At 36.8% G+C, this 22,670-nt stretch overlaps 1 protein-coding gene across 3 annotated transcripts in view; it reads right to left on the bottom strand.

The window, feature by feature from the left end:
* Window positions 1-22,670, bottom strand: part of PICALM (phosphatidylinositol binding clathrin assembly protein) — a 70,028-nt gene that overhangs the window by 12,116 nt on the left and 35,242 nt on the right. For 2 of the 3 annotated variants that reach the window (XM_010086606.1, XM_010086593.1), the window contains exons 5-17: window positions 21,639-21,732; window positions 21,014-21,125; window positions 19,552-19,658; window positions 18,343-18,384; window positions 17,533-17,618; window positions 16,192-16,315; window positions 15,703-15,839; window positions 13,280-13,380; window positions 8,196-8,345; window positions 3,510-3,617; window positions 2,455-2,586; window positions 2,335-2,365; window positions 1,450-1,549 (exon numbers count right to left, since the gene is read on the bottom strand). In XM_010086606.1, coding sequence (XP_010084908.1) covers window positions 1,450-1,549; window positions 2,335-2,365; window positions 2,455-2,586; window positions 3,510-3,617; window positions 8,196-8,345; window positions 13,280-13,380; window positions 15,703-15,839; window positions 16,192-16,315; window positions 17,533-17,618; window positions 18,343-18,384; window positions 19,552-19,658; window positions 21,014-21,125; window positions 21,639-21,732 — 1,324 coding nt within the window. The remainder of the gene's footprint in view (window positions 1-1,449; window positions 1,550-2,334; window positions 2,366-2,454; window positions 2,587-3,509; window positions 3,618-8,195; window positions 8,346-13,279; window positions 13,381-15,702; window positions 15,840-16,191; window positions 16,316-17,532; window positions 17,619-18,342; window positions 18,385-19,551; window positions 19,659-21,013; window positions 21,126-21,638; window positions 21,733-22,670) is intronic. The other variant, XM_010086600.1, reaches the window with a different exon arrangement.

The raw sequence follows: 22,670 nt of genomic DNA, 5'->3' as shown, positions 1-22,670 counted from the left end.
CCCAACACATTCTTGTAATTCAAGTCATTTACTGAGACAACATACGCCTGTGATACTGCCATCGTTATTAGGTTTGGAATGGTTTTGCATAGTCCATTTATTTGGTATATGCCTTTTTTCCAAAGACAAGAAAGCCTTACTTTCAAAAGCATATTTATTTAGCAAGCAGCAGAAACTCCATAATAAATAGACCAGCAGAGGAAAACAAACTTCCCCCCCCCCAACCCCGATTATTTCTCTTTCAAGACTTTTGTGTCAATAGAGCAGTTTCACAGGAAAAGAAGTGTCTCAGCAGTATCTCTAAACAATAAAAGCTGTTAAATGTAATGACTTATCACAAGAAGATGTATATACAAGACATGAGTTATTAAACAGATTCAAGCACACAGGTAAACTCAAACTACCAGTCATTAAAACATGTGCGTAGTTACAGTTTCTTCAATATCTACACATCCTCCAGCAGTCTCCATAAACATTTCTCCCTACATGAATGTAGTGAGTTGATAAGGGACACCCAGTCGGGAAGGGGTGGTGGATCCAGGGAGACAAGCTCTCTCTTTCCAAATCCACAACATTTTGTGGATTCAACCTCCCCTGGTCAGAGAGCCAGATGCAATAAATTTTCCAGGGTGGTTTGTTACCTGTTCTGTCCACATACAGTTCTCCAGGTCATTGGTGAAAGGGTGAGTAGGATTCACATGTAAAAGTGTTCTGTTAGCATTGTGAAATCTACTCATACAAACTCTGAACCTCTTATTTTTTTTTTTTTTTTGCAATGTGATTAAGAACCCTCGTTCTACAAGCTACCCTAAAGCCCTTGCCAATACTACCTGCTACAATACATGCTATGAAGCTGATCACCAAACCTGACGTGCATTAGAAACAATTGCACACATTGGAGCAGGAAAGCAGTGGTTACGTACATTAAGGAAGCTATAGCCCACATCACTGCACAGACACCTCGACAAATATCAAGGGGGTTAATCTCTTGGCCCATTCTCACCCCCAGAGCAGGCTGAGCTGTAATGTCACACATACTTGATGTATCAGTGCACCTGAAGAACATACTTTCCACACTTCTACTTTTCTAGACTGCAAAGTGCCCCCCTCCCCACCGGAATTCACAGTTTTATGTCAGTTGACTGAAACACGAAGGCTGCTATCTTGCCATGAGAGGGGCTGGTCAAACACTGCCGAAGTTTCTGCTAAACCTGCACATCTAACTATTATAACTAACTATAACATCTAACACACAACCATCCCAAACTATTTCCTAGAACCTCACAGCTAAGAAAAACAAAACCAAATAGTGCACAAAGTGACCACTTCTTCAATTTTCTACTGCGCTTCTACTACAACTATATATCACTTTCAAATGTCTCTGTTATACATCAGCCTGTATATCTAAATTGCAGGGAACTCACTGTTTTAAAATGAGTATTTGCTTACCAACGTCGGAGCATTCCACGCAGTTGTAGGTGCAATCTTGGGTTGCCAGTTGGAACCACCTGTTAGTTTCTTTTCACCTGGCTGAGTCCAGTTTACATCACTTTAAAAAAATTTTTTAAAGAATTGTTAGAAAATATTGGACTTTCTTTCAAAACTCTCTCAGGTAAACACTGTTGCCTCTTAGAAATGTGGCTTCTTTTGTTAGTGAAGAAAGTAATTTAGCAAAGGAATTGATAAAAGCTTGTTGATAAAAGTTGATGACAGCTTGTTTTGGCTAGGAAAAGGTAAGATGTTCAACATGAGCCACCTCAGCTTTATCTCATCTCAGACAAGTTCCCTGTATAGGTAAATTAGTCTAGCTGACTTTCCTTGGGTCAAGATTAGTTAGGAGCAACTACATACTATATTTCTGAATGATCTCAGAGTTAGCACAAATGGTCTCAATCAGCCTGAAGTTTGCCAACCACATTTTTGACTTTGCTGCTAGAGCAGATGTGGTTGATGTTTAGACAAGTGAATTTTGAAGTGGACAATCTTTAATATACCTCTGCACACACTCAGATCACACAAAGTATTGAAAAGGTGTGCTAAGATCACCTGTAACATTTTGGTGAACTTATTTCCTAAATTTATACAAAGCCTGCAATGAATCAGAGACAGGAGGACATCTCGCCTGCTGTTACCACTGTCACTACCACTGAGTCTGCAGTCACCTTTCAACAGCTCTCAACAATTCCTTATATCTTGTATGAGAAACCAAGTACAGTCCCAAACATCCTCTGAAGGTTAGCATCATGTTGTTACGCACAGGTTTGCACCGGTACTTTCATTAAAATTTACTATCAAGAAAATCAAAATGCTCAACTTCTGATTAAGCATACTCACTTTTTAGTAGTTCCATTTCCAATGCCCAAATCTGTCAGAAAGTAAAAAAAGATGCTACTGAAATTCTATTCATTTCAAAGAATTAAATAAGTATTTAGATGTTAGTGGTTCAATACTTACTGCCTACAAGATTGGCTAAAGATGAATCCAGATCATCTGACACTAATTTGTTAGGTGGTACTTTGGCAACTGGAAGACTCTGGTTTTGAGAGGCCACTGTTGGTTTTAGGAGACCACCTAGTTCATCAAAGCCTTGGAACGATAAACATAAAAGTGATTTGAATCACAGGCCTCCCATGAGTGTCGTGACATTCAATTAAACAGACAGCAAGCTCAACACAATGGCTAAAATACAAAATTTAACCTCATGATGCTACACTATCTAAGAAGGATAACACTTATTACGCCTCTTGATAAAGGACATATTTACTACAGAAAGGAGATTTCACTTGACTAATTTAAGCTATGTGACATCAGTTTTACATGGAATGGATTCACAATGACTGCAAAGCAATCAAAATGAAAAACAAAATAAAAGAATAAATATCTAAAGTATTTCATTCTTATAAAAACACATATTTATTTGCTTTTGGAAGATGACTGGTTTGCCAAAAAAAGTCAGATGTCAAGAGTCCAATGTCAAAAGACATTGTATTTACTTTCCAGATGCTCAAAAGAACAGAAAGACTACTATGACTACAATCCAAATTAACTGTTTAAGTTTTGATAATTTATCATCTTCTGAGATAATGTTAACGTCAAAATAGTAATATGTAGGCAAAGAGGTGCCAAAAATGCATTGCACAGATATATAAAATTACATAGCAGCTTCACCTCTTCTAACCACACTCTACAGATACAGATTTAATTTCAATTGACAGCATGTAAAAATGACGGCTGTTCACTCTGTGAAGTTTTAGTGCACAAAATATGTAAGTGAAGGAAATCAATGCAAACATTTCAGATGGGTTCACATAGAAAATAGTGTGTAAGGAAAAATTATTTTATTAATCAAGAAAAAACTGGATGAAGAATGCTGCTATTGACCTTTTAAAGTCAGCTTTCTTCAGCTGGAACACTGTCACAGCAGCATGAGTAAACACAGATTAAGAGATTTATACCTCAAGAATAAAATGTTAAAGGACATATGTCATCTATTTTAATAAGTTTCTTACCACCAGAATCTAGGACAACATTAGAAGATTTGTTTCCAAACACAGACTCAAAGTCAACATTAAGGCCAGCTGATGGCTGTGGTTGAGCAACAGGAGATGGAGTGAACCCTATAGGGAAAAAGAAAGAAGTTGAATACTTTTAGAGAGTATTTCCCATGAATCCACCCTTCTTTATGCAAGACAAGCCGAATAAATATGTAGATTATTTACGTACTGACTAGGAATACCTCAAAGGTCCAGATTACACCCTGACACCAAGAAGCATGTAAGAGAAAGAGCTGGAAGCAGTTAATTTGAAGTTTATTTGGAGTTACTCCTCCCCCTAACTGCTAAATCGCTGGACTAACTACTCACATCTTCCTTAATCTTTTAACAAATACTTACAATAAAATTATAGAGAAAATAATCACTATGCTTCTCCAGGAAAAGAAGTTGGCTAGGTACAGAATCTGTTTCAAGATTACCTTCCTGAAGATTATTCCCTCCACATTTTATATTAGTTGAGCCGTTTTCTTAGATACAATGGGAGAAAGATCCAAACCACCCCAAGGTGCCTGACTAGTAATGCCTTTGATCAGACGCTCTTAAGACTAATAACTTTTACAGCGCTTCCTCAGTTATTTTTGGACACACATTTTGCAGGTGACCATGTTTTGCAGGTAAGTTTCTAGCAGTTATGGCAACATACAGGGAGCTAAAGCCAAGTTTCAACTCCTATTCCTGTCTGAACTTATTCCATTTCTCTCCTTCTATGTATCTGTAAAGCAGTATTCTCCAAATACACTTTTTTTTTTCAATACTGTGAAAATTGATTGCAGTACATAGCATTGTGTATGAGGTTTGGCAGTATTAAGTCGATAATTCAGTAATATGGAAGTGAATATTGATTTGTTTCTAAAATCGCATTTTTTTTTAGTGTTATATATGATCACAAACGTACATGTACATCATCTTGATACCCAGGTGACTACAGAAGCAATTATTACTTTATATGAAAGGCAACAAAAAATGCAATGCTATCTTGAGAACTAGCTCTTCTGGTGTCTAGCAGAAATTTTAATGATATAGAGAAATAAAAGAGAAGGATCACAAGTACTTCAGCAGTAAAATATCACAGTGAGCGTAAATAACTGACAAAGAATACTTCTGGGATCTCATTAGCTTGCTGTGACAGCACCTCATTTCAATTTTACTGTTTTCCTGAAATAAGTCACATTGTATCTAAAAAAAAAAATTAATAACTAAAGGATGTTATCCCTAAACATAAACTTCACAGAAAAAAACCAAATTTTGGACTACTTCCTTCCTATTTATCTTAAAGGAATATAACAACTCGCTACTCAAAAGCATCCATCACTAAGAATTTAAACACCGTACTTTCCATTAAGAACAAATCAAAGAAAGCAGCATACAGCAAAACATGGGAAGCAGTAATGTGGGAAGAGATAGGGAATAAATAACCACCAAACCAAAATGAGTATCTTTATGACAAGTATACCATCAAGTTGTAACAAGCCATTTCAGAGACTCTGAACTGAAGGTAGAAATTCCTTCGATGGGATGTCCTGCAACTCTTAAAACCGTGCCTGTACCAACAGAAAACTTTACTTACAATAGCTTCTATTTTTCTTTAGAAAATGGCCTTAACTGAAACAAGCTGAATTTCCTGCTCTCCCATTTTAGGAAGTTTCAAGCTTTATGAAGCTAATGAGATGAGACAAGCCAGAAGACAAAACAATGCACAGGGCTCCTTTGAGCCAGCCTCTGAAAAAGACCAAATCCTACTCCTGGTATCAACCACCAGCCCAGGGCATTTTGTCTAACATGGATGTTTTGAAAGGTGCAAAGGTCAGGATTTTTAATGGAGTTCCTTTGAGAGAATAAACCAACAAGACTTGACAGAAACTAATCGTCCTGCTTTTGGATATGGGACAAAGGGAGCAGAGTTATAGGTAGTATTTAACCTTTTGTTAAATGACTCTAGCTAATTTCTGTTCAAAGCCACTAAACCAAAATGTAACTTTATGGTGCTTTTAAGAACTAACCACAAACCATTTATTGAAGATATTCCTAAACCTTGCGTAGCAACAATGTTAACACTCCATGTTCAATCTGGTTTAGACAGATCATCATCTGTCTCAGTCCACAGCCCCCCTAGCAGCTGTCAGGATGCTATCCCAGAACCAGCATCAGGACTGGGTTACTACACACACATTACACAGCTGCACACATGATTAGCCAGTAATTTAATGCAGCAGATACCTTCTTCTCATATTCTGTTGCAAAGCTTTGTACTAGTTTAGTGCACTGTTTAAGAGTAATATATCAACAAAAACACCATAACCGGCAATAACATCCCAATCCCTTTATCTTAAAAGCAATAAGGAAGAGTAAGATGAGATGATACTTATGCAAGTCTTGTGTGTTATGTAGCAACATGTAAACTACAAGAGATCCTGAAATGGGGAGATACTCATTTCATGTTTAGACTAAACAAGCCTTAGTTTATCACAAACAAACAAAAAATATATATATATACACACACACACCATTTGAGACAATACATCTAGCACAAGTACAGGAATAAAAGTTGGAGCCACTATAACAATGCACTTCTGTAGGCTATAACATACCTACTAGCTCTAGGCACAAAACACATTCCAACTTCTGTGTTTGTGGTAAGGCTGTATCCCATTACCTACCTCCAAATAGACCAGCTACAGAAGAAGGCTCATTGCGGAAATGAGAAGCGTTAGGGTAAGCTTGAGGACCACAAAAAGAATCTGATAAGGCATATGACACAAGAGAGAAAGCCAGGAAAGGAGAAGAAGAGTTACAGAACGAGAACCAAGATATATTGTTTATCTGCTATTCAAAAACTTAATTTCAGGTCAATCTATAAATCCACATACGCTCTAAGAACATACAACCAATGGAATGAAATCAATACACATCAGACATACAGTAAGAAACAAGTTTACATTGTCTATAACACAAAAGGGGAAAACACAGTTTCAAAGATATAGCTATACTAGGATAAATACTTTTTTTTTATTTTTCAAGCAAATGCCATGTTTTACACCCTTGGAAGAAATGAGTGTAAAAGCTTTAAGGCATTTTTCTTATACCTGAAGTATAAGGATAGAGCCCAATAGTGGATTCATATTTGGTTGCCAAAAAGGGATTTAGTTCAGTAAATGGATTGTAATGATCTAAAGAACCAGAAAGAGTTATTTTAAATCCACATTCACATTATCATAGAACCTTGTTTGTGCTACAGCTGAAATTGCATTTACATTTCACATATCGATCTGGCAGGAGGTCACACTTCGGTTCTAGATATATCTTTAGAGAATGAGACATTGGAAGGGAATGCAATATATCCACGCCATCCATCTCCAACAGCTTCAGGGCTGTCGTGGGATGAACACTACACAAACCAGCGAGTGTCACAAAAACCCACCAGCCTCCTTGTTCACAGCCCTGCACTGCTGCAACTTTGTGTATGACTGAAGAACAAATTAAACAGAGGAAACCGATCCGATTGAATAAGCACCCTACTAAAAAAAGGCCGTATTTCAAATGGTCATTCTATAGTCACATCAACCCTACCAATTTTATTGGAAGCGTGGGAAAGACCAATTAGAAGCATAGGCCAGATTATTACGCAGTAGTACTGGCTTAAAGTATCTGTGTACTACTGCCTCAGCCAACTAATCCTCCCTGGGAATTGCGGAGAGAAGTTCACAGCAAGAGTTCTTGTGTTTAATCTTGCTTGCTTTCTCCCTCCACTAACCAAAGATGAGCTAAGAAACCAGTTAGGTAAGGTGACAAAGTGTAGGTGGTATGAGTATCTCTAAAGAAATCCCTTTGTTTTATCTCTGTTAACAAGTACCAGAGATAAAGATCTTTCTGTTACAGAAGTCTGGATTCTTCTGTGATCAATTCTAGCGGGATTCAACCTGCAAAAAGCAAGCCCTGTTGGTACAGCATCATCATCCTTAAACCTCTGCTTAAGAGCAGAACTGATCTATAATTAATTGATTTTCAGTCTATGAAAGCTAATTTAATTCTTCATATTGAAGAGTAATCAAATTACTACATAGCTGCACCAACAGAAATGTTAGAAGGATTTCTAATCTGACAGCCATGCTGAATCACCTCCGAAGTAGGATTTCAAGTCTTAAAAAGCTGAGTCATTAGTTCATTGCCTAGTAGGTCAGCAGGTTGAGTAGACCATGCACCAGAATGCACATGGCTTTACCAGTTGTGTTAATGCCAACACAACTGGCGGAAAAACACCCACTATCAAAAAAATGATATTAAGCTCCTATGTTTAAAAAGAACATTTTAACCTGAGGAACAAAGTAGTATTTTCATTTCATTCTCAGGCATACATAGTATTTTACCTTAAAATTCCTTACCATAAGAGACATTGTGTAAAACGGCACTCAACTGCTTTAACTAAGTTCCTTTACATCAGGTAGAATCCCATCGAAGTAGCCAAACAAGGATTTTAACACCACTTTCACGGCACAATTGCTAAATCAAGTTCTAATATAGCATAAAATCAGCCCCAAATGATCAGCTTTTAGTTTCTGAAAGGCCCCACAAATATACTTTAGAAACTGAAATAATGTTAAATCTTTTTAGGAAATAGGAAATGAGTTTAAAATGGTACTTTACCAACAAACATTTCATGTGTGGGTGTCCTACTGGTGAAAGTAGATACATCAGAAGACACAGACAGATGAGCAGCATCGTTAGTTTTTGTAAGGAAAGGATTTAGGTTTGGAATGGCATCATCAACATTATCAACAGTAGCAGAAAAAGGATCTGTTCAATTCCAGAGAGCAAGAGAAAGAAGAAAAGGGAGATCGATTTAGTAACATGCTGCTTCCTAGGTACAGAAGAGCAAGAGTTAAGAAGAGTCCAGGAAATAGAGTTTTCTCCCGACATCTCTACAGTCAGGATGATCTAGCTGATTGTTTAATTTTCCAATTGTCCAGAATTATCCATTCTCTGCTCAAGAAAAATACTACAGATATTAGGTACACATTTACTTTTTTTTTAAATTAATACCATCTTGGTCTTATGAAGCGCGCTTCTTCCACAGTGTGAAAATTAGTATGTTATTCTTTGAACGTGATCATTCTTTGCTTTACTCAGTCACATCCTGACATTTGCAACAAATTCTCTGGGGCAGAGGCTGCCTCTTAGAGTAACAGAAGCCCAGGTGCTCAGTGAGGATTCAATGCAGTACCATCCTGGGGATAGCTTTCAAAGTCTGAACAAACAAAAACAACAGAGCTGTACTTTTCCTTCTTCTTCAAACTGTGTTTATGGATTTTTTTGTTACTAGGCATCATGAAATTTTCAGGAGCTATGAATGCACCAAGGCAGCACACAGGACAAAAGCACTTCACTAACTACCTGGGGCATCAGGAGCAACACGCGTGTTGTGGATGTGCCATTAGCTGCAAGCAAGCAAAAACCTGCTCCGATTTGAGGGACTATGGCTAGTGAGCAGTGATGAGGAAAATATTCCTTATTAAAAAACTGTCAGACCATACTGGGGAATGAAAAAAACCACAGATCTGTGAGTCACTTCCTGAGGCATATAGGAGAGTTTAAGATTTCCTGAGAATGGATACAATTGCCAAGCTAAAATAATCCTGTACTCCAGGATCCTACAGATAAACAGGACAGGATAGGCAGTTACAACACTTGTTGACAGAAGGAACCGTGGTTTAGTTGTCTGGCTTCAAAGTACCCAAACCCTTGATGGAAAACTCAAGAACTTGCTAGTGAGATCAGCAAGAGTTGCATCTCACCCTATTTGTTTTATCACAGTTCACAGAATCACAGAATGTTAGAGATTGGAAGGGACCTCGAAAGATCATCTAGTCCAATCCCCCTGCCGGAGCAGGAACACCTAGATCAGTTCCTAGAGCTGCAACTTATTCTTTTAGTAAGTTTTCTCACTCCAGAGAAATGTCTGTACAATAATTAGAGGAGAGATTTCTTGAATACTTCAGTTTCTAGCCTTTTTTTGTTTAAAATAAATTAGATTATCAATTTATCCACAACTCTCGTAAACACTACGGTGATGTGTGCAGTAGCATCAAATGTTATTTTATCTCCCTGAATCTGACCTCCTGATTCTTAGCTATAATTGCCACACAGCTTGGTAACACTTAAGATTTGAGCCATATACAAGTCCTAAAGAAAATGAAATTTTAAAACCATGACTGCATGATTCTTTGCAGACTTAATACACGCTTTGATTTTCTGCAAGCTCAAGATACCTTATTCAGTAACACCTGACTTCTCTCCCAAATTGGTTGGCTATGTCGCAGGAATGAGTGAAGTACGTTAAAAAGCCTTTTTCTAAATCATTCAGTCACCAAAATGACAGTGTCAAACACTGAATAAAGAATAAGCAGAATAAGCTAATATAGTCTTTATAATATATAAAACTTTGTATTGTTTTATGTATATTTTAGACAGTAATATTACCACCTAATGTGCTTGTGGACATGCCAATCAGCCAGTAAACTGGAACAGAGTCCTTGCTTTCAGGATCCACTTAAGACTGTTCTCTGCTTTGAATGCTATTCTAGAAGCTGCAGAACAAACAAATCTGACAATAAAACAGATCAGATTATCCTTTACTCAGCTCCTACTTGCTTTTTCTGTTGCTGCTTCACATTCTTTTGATTTTATTGGTTCTCCTTGCAATTGGAAAAAATCCAAACAGATAGGACAAACTGATTATTTCCACACTGGTACATGTGTTTCACTTCTGAAGATTAGGTACAAATTGATAGCTGGCAAATATACCAAATACAGGTAGAGTGGTCTCTGGACAATCCCAATAAACAGCTCAGATAAAACAATATGAAAGAAGCTAAAAAGGACAAAAAGCTTTTAACTATATTTATTTGAAGCTACTATCTATTTAACACATGCACTTAAGAAAATTGCTACATGCTACTTTCTGTTCTGAAATCCCACGGCTGTATATGGAGATTAATCTGTTTCAACTAGCAATGCAATTTTATACCAAGATTTTCTCATAAAAGTCATCTGTTCTGATACTTCGCTCTTCTGCCTCATTCTAATTCTAGCCAGCGCATTCAATCTTGTCTGAGTCTCAAAACCTGCCAATGCTAGCGACAAAGGTAACTGGAAATTAATTTGGTTTGGATAATTTATATCCTTGCATATTTGTACTTTAAAAATTGCTATCTCTCCTGACAGCAACAGCTCAGTGTTTCTAAAGGCCAGTTTCATCCTTGAACACACCTGGCATCTGTTTGTGTCAATGGAATCATTCCGCACCTTCAGGCTATCATTAGGCATTAATGATTCAGGTGCATTTAAGAGTAATTAGAATTTTGCAAACTTCCACCTTGAAGTTATCCAGCTAGAAGTGTTTTACCTGAGAGAACAACAACAAAGGTTTTTCAGTGGCATCTCTTACAGTTAAAAAAAGTAAACTGAAAGCATGAAGTTACAGAAACCATTCTCCAGGAGTTTTTAACCTCATTAGCTTTAACATTTTTGGAAGCGCAAGACAAAAGGCAGCAACCCAAACATAACACCTTTATAACAACTGTCCTTTTATTACAAACCTAAGAGCTGCTGCATAAATTTTTTTTAGAGTACCTGTTTTTAGTCCATTGCAATTTGCAGCTAGTTTGATACTTCTCAAAGTCACCATATACACACCAAATACAAACATCATCATGTCAGAAAATTACCTAAGGGAGGGATGCTGTGCAGTGGTTAGAGCACAGGACTGGAAATAGCTCAGGTTCCATTCTTGGCTCTGCCACTGACTTGCCGTATGACTTCAGGTAAGTCAGTTAATTGCTCAGATTTCCCCATCTGTAAAATGTGGAAAGCACTTCTTATCTACCTCACCTATGTGAAGCAAGTGTTCATGTCTGTAAAGCTGAAGAGGTTTTTTTTGGTTTGATTTTTTTTTTTTTGGATCAAAGGTAACACAAAAAATGGTGGTCCCAGAATTTTAGCCTCAAATTTTAGCAGACAATCCAAAATCTTCACAGTTAATTACATCTTAGAAGTATTTAGAAATGTGTCAATAGTAAGCAGATGTATCAATGACTACAACTGAAGACTCAGGAATAACACAACACTGAACACAGCCTTTCAGGCTCAATTTTCAGGTTAGTAACGCAATGCTAGATTGTGATGTGACCTTCGCAAGGAAGATAATTCTCCCTTCTGTCTCTCAACCGTGAAACAAATAGGACAAGCTGAAACAGAAGATATTTTCCAGAAAGCAAACAAGATGAGCCAAAACATTTTTCTCCATTTCTAAACTCTAAGCCTATTAAACATTGAAATGTATACACATAACTTGATATGCTCTTCAGGGCAAGTAAAACACTTCTTTTTATTTTTGAAGCTACCACATATATTAATATTGCTCCTGTCACTCAAAATTGTTTTTTTTTCCCTACAAACAAACGTGAGAAGGTACACAAAAATGCAACATACATAGCAAAAAGTAAACAGGAAAGTAGAATACATACACTGTTTATGAAGATATGTTAGATAACTGGAAAGATGTTTAGGAAAAGTTATAGCTCAAAAAGAAATAGTGAGGTAAAATTTCAGAACAGGATTATTCCAATGCCTATGAAACTAAGGCATCAACTCCCAATTTTTCACATCATAAAAGAAAGCATTTTTGCAAGCATCTGATTTGTATTAAAAAAAAATCATCTAGAAATAGCCACATAGTTCAGAAGTTTACTATTTTATTAAGTGTTATTTAAGTAGAAAAGCAGAAAGAAACATCTTTATAAGAGACTTTTAATCTTCTACCAGTACAACCAGGCAATATGTTACCTAGATGAGAAGTACTCTGGAACACTGCAAAGCAGCAAAGAGAAAAACTGCTTTGGGTAAATAAATAAATGCTCTAACAAACTAATCTCGAAGTGACATTCATGACTCTCTAGAATGTTCTTGCTTGTCTCCTTAGTTTAAGGACTTGCCTGTATCAATAAGATAGTCTGATATCTTATTCAGCCCATCCTAGCAACTGGGTAGAATGAGAATTTGAGTGTTCTGAAATAAACTTCAGGAGGGAAGAGTTCCTCATAAATTTTGTGTTTTCACTTAAAGAGATCCAACCACACCTTTTTGTTAACTTTCCTTTGTAGTTAAATGAAATACAGCAGAGAATATGTAAAGAAGTGCCTCATTTTGTTTTCAAAAAGTAACTCTAGATTTTCTTGCTTTCTATGCACAGCTGTCACAACTGCCTCCTTTCAGGCCTCATCCAAGTTCTGCTCTATTATCACCTGCAGATTTTATTTAACATTAGACAAAATTTAAAATACGTATTAAAAAAATTCTGTATTCAAGTTCCCATGTGTGCAACACGGGCTATCTGGCAGACATCTTCACAGAACTAACTCCTCACAGCTAAGTTTCTGTAGCTTGCTATGTGACTCTTGAAGACAGCAGTTATGAGGCTGACAGAACTGGTCAACAACTACCGTAACTTTGCTACTAAGGAGTCTCCTATCAAAGTTCTTTATAATCACCAGATGCTGCTACATTGTTTTAATCCAGACTCAGATTTGACTTTTTCCACTCCCTTCATCCACTTGTAGCTTGCCTTTGTAAGATTTCTGTTTTTAGGGAAGAAACAGCCCACAGACTAGGGGAAAAACTTAGAGGAACATGGTCATAGCAATTAGAACCTTAGTGTGATTCACAATTCTTACCTGCCCAGGTACTTCCCACTGGGGGAGCAGCAGATATAGGATGTACAGACGGATGAAAAGTTGGCTGCAAATCAAGCAGATCATTTGGCAGCTTTGAAGTGCTACAAAGACAAATTAACACAACTGTTTGAATTACATCACTGTTTTCAATACAAGACAAACACTAGCAACTGTCAACAGTAAAAAAAGCTTTGTTACAAACTGGTTGTTACAAAATGGACAGAACTAAGCCAAAATCAGTCTGGTGAACTTCATATTTTCAGTTTTGTAGAAAACATTAATTTAACAAGCTAAGTTCCGTGTTACGCCAAGTGACTTTTGTCAAAGCTGTCTAAGACACAAAGACAACCAGTCTTTTCATCTTCCTGACAGTCCAACACTAGGGCTAGAGCATGTTTTATGTTCAGCACCTTTTAAAATACCCTCATGAAAGCCCTACATCATGACAAAAGCAGACTGACAAAATGAAGTCTAATGGGTTGCACCACTGAAGTGTTACATCTAAATTCCACACCTCATACCTTTCCACTATCAACCGCTGCTGAGAAACTGGCTTACCGCTATGAGCTCTTGAAGAACTCGGGGGGAAGCAAAATATAAGAAACCTTGAAACACTGTTACACATCAGTCATGTGAATACTCATTTAAATGCACATTTTAGACTATTCAAAACCAAACTGAGACCTAAGAACATCATACAGAGATGAAGAGTGAAGTCTTAAACACAACTGCTGCACTAATTTCAAGAGTCAAACAGAAACAGTAACATTCACCCTCTTGCAGAGTCCATTTCATATTTCAAATTAGTCCTGAAAAAAACAGGAGTACTGGTGTTCACCCAGAACTTTTTAGCACAGAAAATGAACAAAAATTCACATGTACAGCCACTGCCATGGACAGAAGCTAAGTGGCATCCCACCGTCTTTCGAAATGAGACTGGCATAAGAGTTTATAGTGTAGAACCAACACTCTAGATCTCCGTATATTCTCTTGCTGACCCAATCACTTGTATCATTCACTTTTTACTATTTCATTTCAACAGTGATTGAAATCACATTTTGACACTATTGCTCCTATTAAAAGCATCATGGTCTGGCACAGATCTGTCATGTGAGCACCAGAACAAAAGATAATTTTCAAGACAAAATGTTCATGTTAATGATAGGGATTAATCAGTTACACTGCATCTGAAGCAAGCAACTGAATTTATGACCCAACATACACCCTTTGTGGCCACTCCTGCTGTAAAATCTGTTCTTTGCTCATAGCAGTCATACTGCCAGCAACTGATTAAGCATGAAGACAGACCAGCATTTGCTTTTTAGAAGAAAACGCACTTGTCTTCATTATGTAGCATTTCTGGCTGTTTAAAGAAGCTCTATCAGATGTTTCTATGTTTCAGATCTCTTAAGAAGCAGGATCAGATATTCAAAGTTACTAGTTCAAAGCATACGCCCATTCCTAATATCTTGACCTGTAAAAAGCAATTTAAGAGAAACTTTTTTTGAAGGAAGCCTTTCAGTCACTAACACTGAAACATTCTCTAGCTCCTGTGATTCAGCTACTTTCCACACATTTGGTGTCAAGTAATTTCCTGCAATAGCTTTTTAACGGGGAAAGAAGGCTGTCAAACTGCTGACTACTTTTAAAGAACAGACAAAAACTAAAGGAGACAAGTGGATTCTTATGTGAGCACTAACAGAACAACTAAACCTCCTTTAGAGGTTTAGGATCACATCCAAAGCAAAAATATGCCTTCAGAGAGCTATTTCCTTGTATATTGATAAAAGCACCGTACTTTCTGCTACTGGCGATTTGACAGGTATTTTACAGAACAAAGATCACACACTTACTCATACCAACAGTTCCTGCCAGTCAAAGATCAGGATTAGTGTACAGGGAGTACTTCTGCACTATCTTTGCAAGTTCCAGATGCAACTCAGGACTGCAAAACCTGTCTCTCTTCTTCTGAAAATCTACCAAGAATCTTTGTTACCACTCTACTTTTAAAGATCTAGAAATGCAACATTAAATTCAATATTATCTTTATGGCCTCCCAAACTGAATATTTTTTTTTTTTTTTTTTTTTTTTACTTTTCCCAGATTAACTTGTAAGGTTCTTTGGGAACAAAGCATGTGTGTTTTACGCTTCCAACAGTCTGGTCCACCGACTAAGAAGAGCTACAAGGGCTATCTGCGCTGGTTATTATCAGAAACTATTCTGCAAATGGACAATGAAAACATACTTTTTATGTTATTTACAGCAATAGTTTATTTTCCCATCAATTTTACTCAAAACATTATTTCTTATCACATCACCAATGTACCCAATCAACCTTCTACAATGTGTACTCTACAGCAGAAATTTAGAGGAAACCCTAGCTGCAGCACAGCTCACAGTGAAGCAATGTCATTAAGCATACCTGTTTGAAGAGCTAGGGGTAGAAAAAATATCAATGGCTGGTGTAGTCATTATGCTTCCTGCTGCAGTCGACACAGGGGAAGCTGCAGTTGTCAAAGAGGTATGAGGTTTCTTCGCAAGTTCTTTTAAACGTTGCTCCTGTTGGGAAAGTGAGCTAGCATAAGAAATCCAGAAACAACATTTGTGTATATGACTTTGGAGGCAAGTAAAGCAGAATTTAAATAATTATTTTTATTAATTCCACACAGTAGTGTCAGCTACTTAAAATTACAAGAGTCAGTGGTACCACCAATCCTTCAGAAACTATTTTAACAAATCCTCCACAAGTCGTACAGTATATGTACATAAGATTCTACTTCCAGTGCTTTGCCAACAGTACATGTTCTGTATTCATAACTCTCTTTTTTCCTTTTGATCCTTTAGGAATCCTAATAAGCAATCAACAAGAACATAGGAAAAGTGTTTTCAATTAAAAATTCTGTATGCCTACCTTTAAAGCTTTTAAGCGAGCCTGTTCTTCCTCTAACGCAGCTTGTTTTTCCCTTTCATCAACTTTTGTGAGGGACAGGCCAGTGCTTGCAAGGGAAGAGACCGCATTGGAAAGGGTGGTAGCCCTAAAGTCATTGGACAGGAGAAAAGCTGCCTGTTAATAGGTGACACGTGATAGGAACATCCACAGAACACTTCGCTTGTATCCACCCAGCCTCCTTCTGAACCCTTTATAACACTGGTTACATCTTGCACTGTACAAGACAAAACGTAAAAGTTTAAATAAGGTACACTGTATGAACTGCAAAATGAAAACGCCTAGAAGCCACGCTATCTGCTCTTATATACTGCATTTTGGATTTCCCCCCTTAAATGTTTCCCCTCTGCATCACAAAATTCCCATTTGAAGCCTCTGCTCTTTTCCTGTTTGCCTAAGATAGCATTATTTGTAGATGCACGAGAATCTCCAATAATCTGGGCTCCAATTCAAATTGTTCCTAATTTAATAGGTTTAGTTAGGAAACTATCAATGCAACTAGTATATTCCAGAGGAAAAGTTTGCAATTTATCATCATGATCATCATGTTTAAGAGTGTGTGAAAGGATTTAAAATAAATATTTAACTTGCCAAACAAACTAATCTTACAAAAGAAAGCAAATATTCTAAAAATATAGCTAACAAAGCGGTGCTAAGCCCCAATATCATCGCTACCATAAAAAAGAACATATAAAATATTACTGCCTTATTTTTTGAACATGCAATAAAGAAATGCTATTTAATTTTGCAATATTAAGCTTTTTAAAATTTAAATAATTAAGTTAGCTGCTTAGAGGACTTTTCCAGATTGCACTTTGTGTTTTAGCAAGGACTCAAAATAAGTGACTGCCTTTTACCATAAAATAAGGACTTCTGGAAGCATTTTCTTGCTTTTGACAAAAAAGGGATTAGAGCTGATATACGAGATACTAAGGACATAAATAAATAGATGTTGCATACCTTATAGAAGTCTAATTATTATCAGAAAAGGAACATTTGGGGGCAGTAAGTGAAAAAACCTTAAGTTTCTCTTCAGAAGTTCAAGATTAAATGTTAAAAGTGTAAGTACTACATACAATGGATTCTACAGCAAGAGCTTGCAGCTCCTTATATTCCAATTCTGTTGACCTGAAGAAGCTCGAAATGCTCAGCAAAAGATACGATAACTTGCTGTTTCTATCATTGCTAATACAATACAGTCTTGTCTTCAACATAGCCTACACAAACCCTAGTTTACCATGAAATCAAAAGAATGGATTTAACATTTGATTCAACAATTGTTTAAAAGGACAAGGGTATAAGCACCTGCTTGCAGCTGTGGAATCTTTGATTTTCTTCCCTTCTAGAGAAGCTAAATGTTGTTCCAAAGCATCAAGAAGGCTACTCGGTGCCTGCAAAAAGAGACGTCAGGGAAGAGACTTGAAGAATCTTAAGATGAAGCAAATCAGTAGTTAAGAGACTTTGAGAGAATGCAACTACAGGGCAACTGGTACAACAGCTCAGAATACTTATACCGCATCTTGGCATCCTGTCGGTATTTAATTACTTAAAATATCAGATGATGTACTCTTCTCACTACATTACTCTGTCATAATGACTCACCAGTAAGTACTGAAATATGTCAAGAGATGTTAAAATTAACAGCTAGGAAACAGCAAGCAGACAAACAGAAGCAGTATTTGAAGAGACACTAAGGAAGAAATTGTACCTAAAGTCATTTCTATGTGCACGCTCTGCAAGCCTTCACAATGATTTAAATGGGCACACAGCCAAAAGCAAGCTTGCTAAAAACCACAGCTTCATAATATCACGTCAAAGTTTCACTATGTGAACTCAGATACAAATTGTGTCTTCAAGCTTGATAGAAATCAGGCTGTCTTAAAACTCAACTAGAGTGTGACAGAAATTAGCTATAATATTTTACAATAGCATCAAAAAAAAAAAACAAAAAAACCAACCAGGCTCTAACAGAGGCTGGATCTCATCACAAGCTTGGAAATAACTCGGTGACAATGTATGCAAGAAAGCATAAACAAATGCCATAATGCCAAGTTTTTCTGATTATGCAACCCCAAAACAGACATGTACTGACAAATACATAATAGGTTTATCTACCTGTGAGAGATCTGGTATGTCTCCTCTGTCAATTCCAACTTGCTGTAATAAAACAGATGAGCTTTAGAACCTGTTTGCATTTGTTAAAGGCAGAGATGCTCAAAATACAAACAACATTAAAATGAAGTCAAGTAAAAGCACAAACCTGTCCATATACAATTTAAATCTCCACAACCTGACTCTAGGATGGTTGGTTATAATAAATTCTTCCACTAAATAGATACACATTTGAAGTAGGCGTGTTACAGAAATATTTTAACAGATACAACCTTAGAAATAAAACAGAATAAGAATGAAGTGTTTCAGAATTCTAAGGCTAGAGAACTTTGCCTATCCCACTATTTACATGGTAAGTTCTCAGACATACTTACATAGAACATTATTTGCTACAACAAAGCATGTTCGAAGTTGTATAAATAAGTTTGATATGCATTTTAGAAAACTGCTTAAGATATTCTGCAGCAGGATGTGCATTGCTACAACAGAAAGATTACAAGTCTCAACTTCAGTTAGTGTTATCAACTGAAGACAGCTGAAAGTAGGTAGAGATATTCCGTCAGGACAGAGTGAGCCAAGCCAAGCTTTACTGCTTCAATTTTGGTGGGAGTTATGAATAATGAAGGAAAACAAAACAAGAATAGGAACACAGCTCAACTGAGGAATTCCATAATACTAGTACATCAAATCAACAATGCTTCAGAAATAAGAATGCAACAGAATAAATACATTTAAAAAACACAAAACATTTTGCAAGGTAAATGGATTCTCCTCTACAAACACACCTATAGCCAAGACATCTTTAATAAAAATAATCACATTCATCTACTTGTCTCAATTCCTTATTTACGTAGCTGTTATTTTATAGAATACAGCTAAAACCACAGCAAGCAGCAGACACACCATGAAGTTACTTTAGTTCTTCAAAGCAAGATTCTTCTTCTAAGAAAGCTCACAATTATTATGTAACTGAGGAAATTTTAAAATGCATATTTATACACCACACCCTCCTTAAGTAAAAGATAAACCAGAAAATATTTTGTAGCCAGGTTTTTCAATACAGTCCTCAAATGAGCTGATCACCAGGGCAGAGACTGGCAAGATGACCCTTGATGGAGCTGCAATTAGGCTGGAAGTATCAGCTTTAGGAGGAAATAAGCACTTCATAAGCTGTTTGAAATAAACGGCAAAGTTTGGCTGACTCAAGTTTACCTCTGCAACTTTAAGGAATTCCGAGATCCGTGTCATTCTAGTGAGGAACTTCTTATATATATCAAGGCCTTCTTTGCACTGGTTCTTTTTCATATCAAAGTATTTTTCTATAAACAGTAAGAATACTTGCATTAAATAAGAAATCAAGCATTCTACAAAGGATATGCAAAGTAAAAGCATATAAAGCAAGACAAACAGAAAACGCCTGCAGATCTGTTTTATTACATTAACTGCAGAAATCACTCTGCCTAACTTGCACCAAATGACAAAAGCTCCATCCACATGAGCTAATGATCACATGCATGCAATCACACCTTACCTTGCAGGTAACTAGATCTCACAAAAGCACAAGCACCCTGAAGAGGACAATCATGTTTAAGAATAGGTCACCCAAAGAAATGTAAATTCATCCTCTTGGAGGAAAAAAGAAAAAGCAATTTTACAATCTGGCAGTGGAACATCTACTCTGTTCCAGTGGCCTCATGTCAGGCAAGATTTTGATATTCTCTGCCAGACTGATGCCTCTTGCTATGGTGTGGGCTACAATGTGGTGCAACTGACCGCAAAACACCAGTGCTGAAAGTAAAAGGGTTCCAGCTCCCTTCCTGAAATAACACTTTCAAGCCCTATTTCTATATTAAGCTTCACTCAAAACATGAGTGAAAGTAACCATATGCTAGTCGGCAAAAGCAGACAGGGACTTCAGAGTAGAAGCATGACTGTCCTTCACTAATTCTGCATTTTGCTATTTTCCAAGCACAGGGTAATAACAGCAATCAGGTAGCTTGATCCAATCACAGAATACAACTAAAACAAGCAGATCAGGAGTCTACTTTCAACTTATTTTTACAGATTTAGGCTCCACTGCATCTCCAGTGTGTGTAAGTGAAAGGGCCCAAGGCCTGAATTTGCAATTCCCCTTAAAACATAAGATACACTCTAGAAACACAAGCCAACCAATCATTAAAACCAACCAACACTGAAGTTTCGATAGTCAAGCAATCACAGATGCTGTGACTGCAAATTTGTAAGTGGAATAAGTTATGGTCGGTTAAAAAGAAACAAAACCCTATTTTGCTTCTTAAATAAAACCCATGAATACTAGAATTCAGGTTTGCCATACAGCTCAATGAGACAAAAAAACCCACCAAAAAACCTAAACCACAAAAAAACAAAACCACATACAGAACAAAGCACTGCAAGAAAATAAAAATTAAGTCAAGAAAATCTTGAATGGGCTTTGCTTTCAGAAATTCACCCATCCCTGTATACAATGCAACATAAAATGCAATTGGGCAGAGAAACCTTGGAAATAAATCTAAATTGGAAATAACAGTACTATTTTGATGCTTTATAGTAAGACTACTTCAACTTCTTGAAAAAGAGCCACTCTTTGCAATTGTTTGCTTAGCTCCCTCCCCAAAGCTTAACACTGAACATTGCAGAAATCAGTTATATTTACCCAAGAGGTTAATAATCCCTTCATTATATGCCGCAAACAGTCTAATGGCATCTTTGAAGAGGAGCATGAAGGCAGCATTAATTACACCATTTGTAAGTTCATTGCTGTTGACCTAGGAAGATCAGAAAAAAGTTAATTTAACTGAATTGATCCTTTATTGGAAAACTTCTAGTTGAATTCCAGTACTCTATCCCAAGGCATGCTTTCCAATCATCTCACTGGCTACCAGTGGAAATAGTAGCATAGCAAATCAACACAGGATCTCTTCATACAGAATTAAATGAAACCGTTTTGGCAGACATTTTTGATAACTAACACTACTAGAAGACAGAGGGCAGAAATTATCAACTTTTACATGAACAATTCTTACACAATGTACACAATAAACAACACTAATTTAGCATGAAGCATTCTCTCCAGTGAGCATCGTATTTCTTTTTTCTAGTTTATTGGGGTATATCAATGGACAAAATGATTTGTACTCTAAGCTATGCAGATAACATGGACACAAAAGGATGAACATGGAACTAAGTTCAAGACCTCGAATCTTGACCTATTTTACAAGTTTGTGCAGGTTTGTACAAAGTCAATAGTGTGTTAGATATGTACACACAGCTAAACTTACATTGAAGTCAAGAAGTGCATCCATTTGGTTTTGTATAATTGGTACAGTTTTTAGGAGTTTTTCCGTGTTCATTGTTCTCATCACTCCATCAGCCCTGTTGTGCAAAACAAAAGAAAATCCTTCACCTGAATTTTGAAGGCAATTGTTAGTGAGAAACAGAATGTACAAATAAAAGAGGTCATCAGAAAAAACATTTAAATCAGGGCCATTCAAAGCATTTTGATGTTTAGGAATGCCATCTAGCCAATATAACTAACAACTGCAGTGTACAAAAGCAACAACTTCTATATGGCCAAAATAAGACTTTAAGATCAATTTTTATTTAGAGGAAATGAAACTGACAGTGCTTAGAAACATAGAGGAGCTACAATGCATTGGGTAACCAAAAAAATGCTGTGAGGTTATTCCTGAAGCAAATATAACCTACACTTTTTCCAATCACCTGATTATTGTTTCATGCCAGTTTGGGTAATTTTCTTTTCAATTAAAAGCATTAAAGAAAGAAAAAAGGAATGTGGCAATATGTTTTTCAAGCTTTTCCAGGAAGATTAGAGAGACTACATGACACTTCATTACCACGGCTGATTTTGAATACTTGGTTGTTTATTAATTGTTTAGATTAAATAGATAAGGTGTTATTTGGCTGTGCATCTGAAAAAAAAAACACCACCACCAAAAAAACCCCTCCACATCAAATAAATACCAAAAATATTCAACAACTGAGCAAGAGATTAAATTACCTCAGTGACAAGCAACAACTGTTTTCTGTAAGACAAATCAGACAGCCTTACAGTTCATCAGCATGCACACAGAAAACCAAATGTTTCCTGCAAGAGCAAATCTCAGTGTGTCTGCACAGGAAAGGCTGTGGCTGTTCTCCAGGCTGGAAGGCAACGGGGACCCTGCTGCTTTCCACTTTCTAGTCGTGCTGTATACTCCCAACAGCAGCTTCAATAAACCTAATGTGGTAGGGCATGGGCACAGAGTCCCTAAGCAAAACTGAGGTGTGGGAAAGGTAGATGGCTGCCGCTG

This window comes from Pterocles gutturalis, unplaced genomic scaffold, assembly GCF_000699245.1.
Source record: "Pterocles gutturalis isolate BGI_N339 unplaced genomic scaffold, ASM69924v1 scaffold10031, whole genome shotgun sequence".
Lineage (NCBI taxonomy): Eukaryota > Metazoa > Chordata > Aves > Pterocliformes > Pteroclidae > Pterocles > Pterocles gutturalis.
Note: the sequence above shows the minus strand (reverse complement) of the source record. Positions and strands in the feature narration are given on the sequence as shown.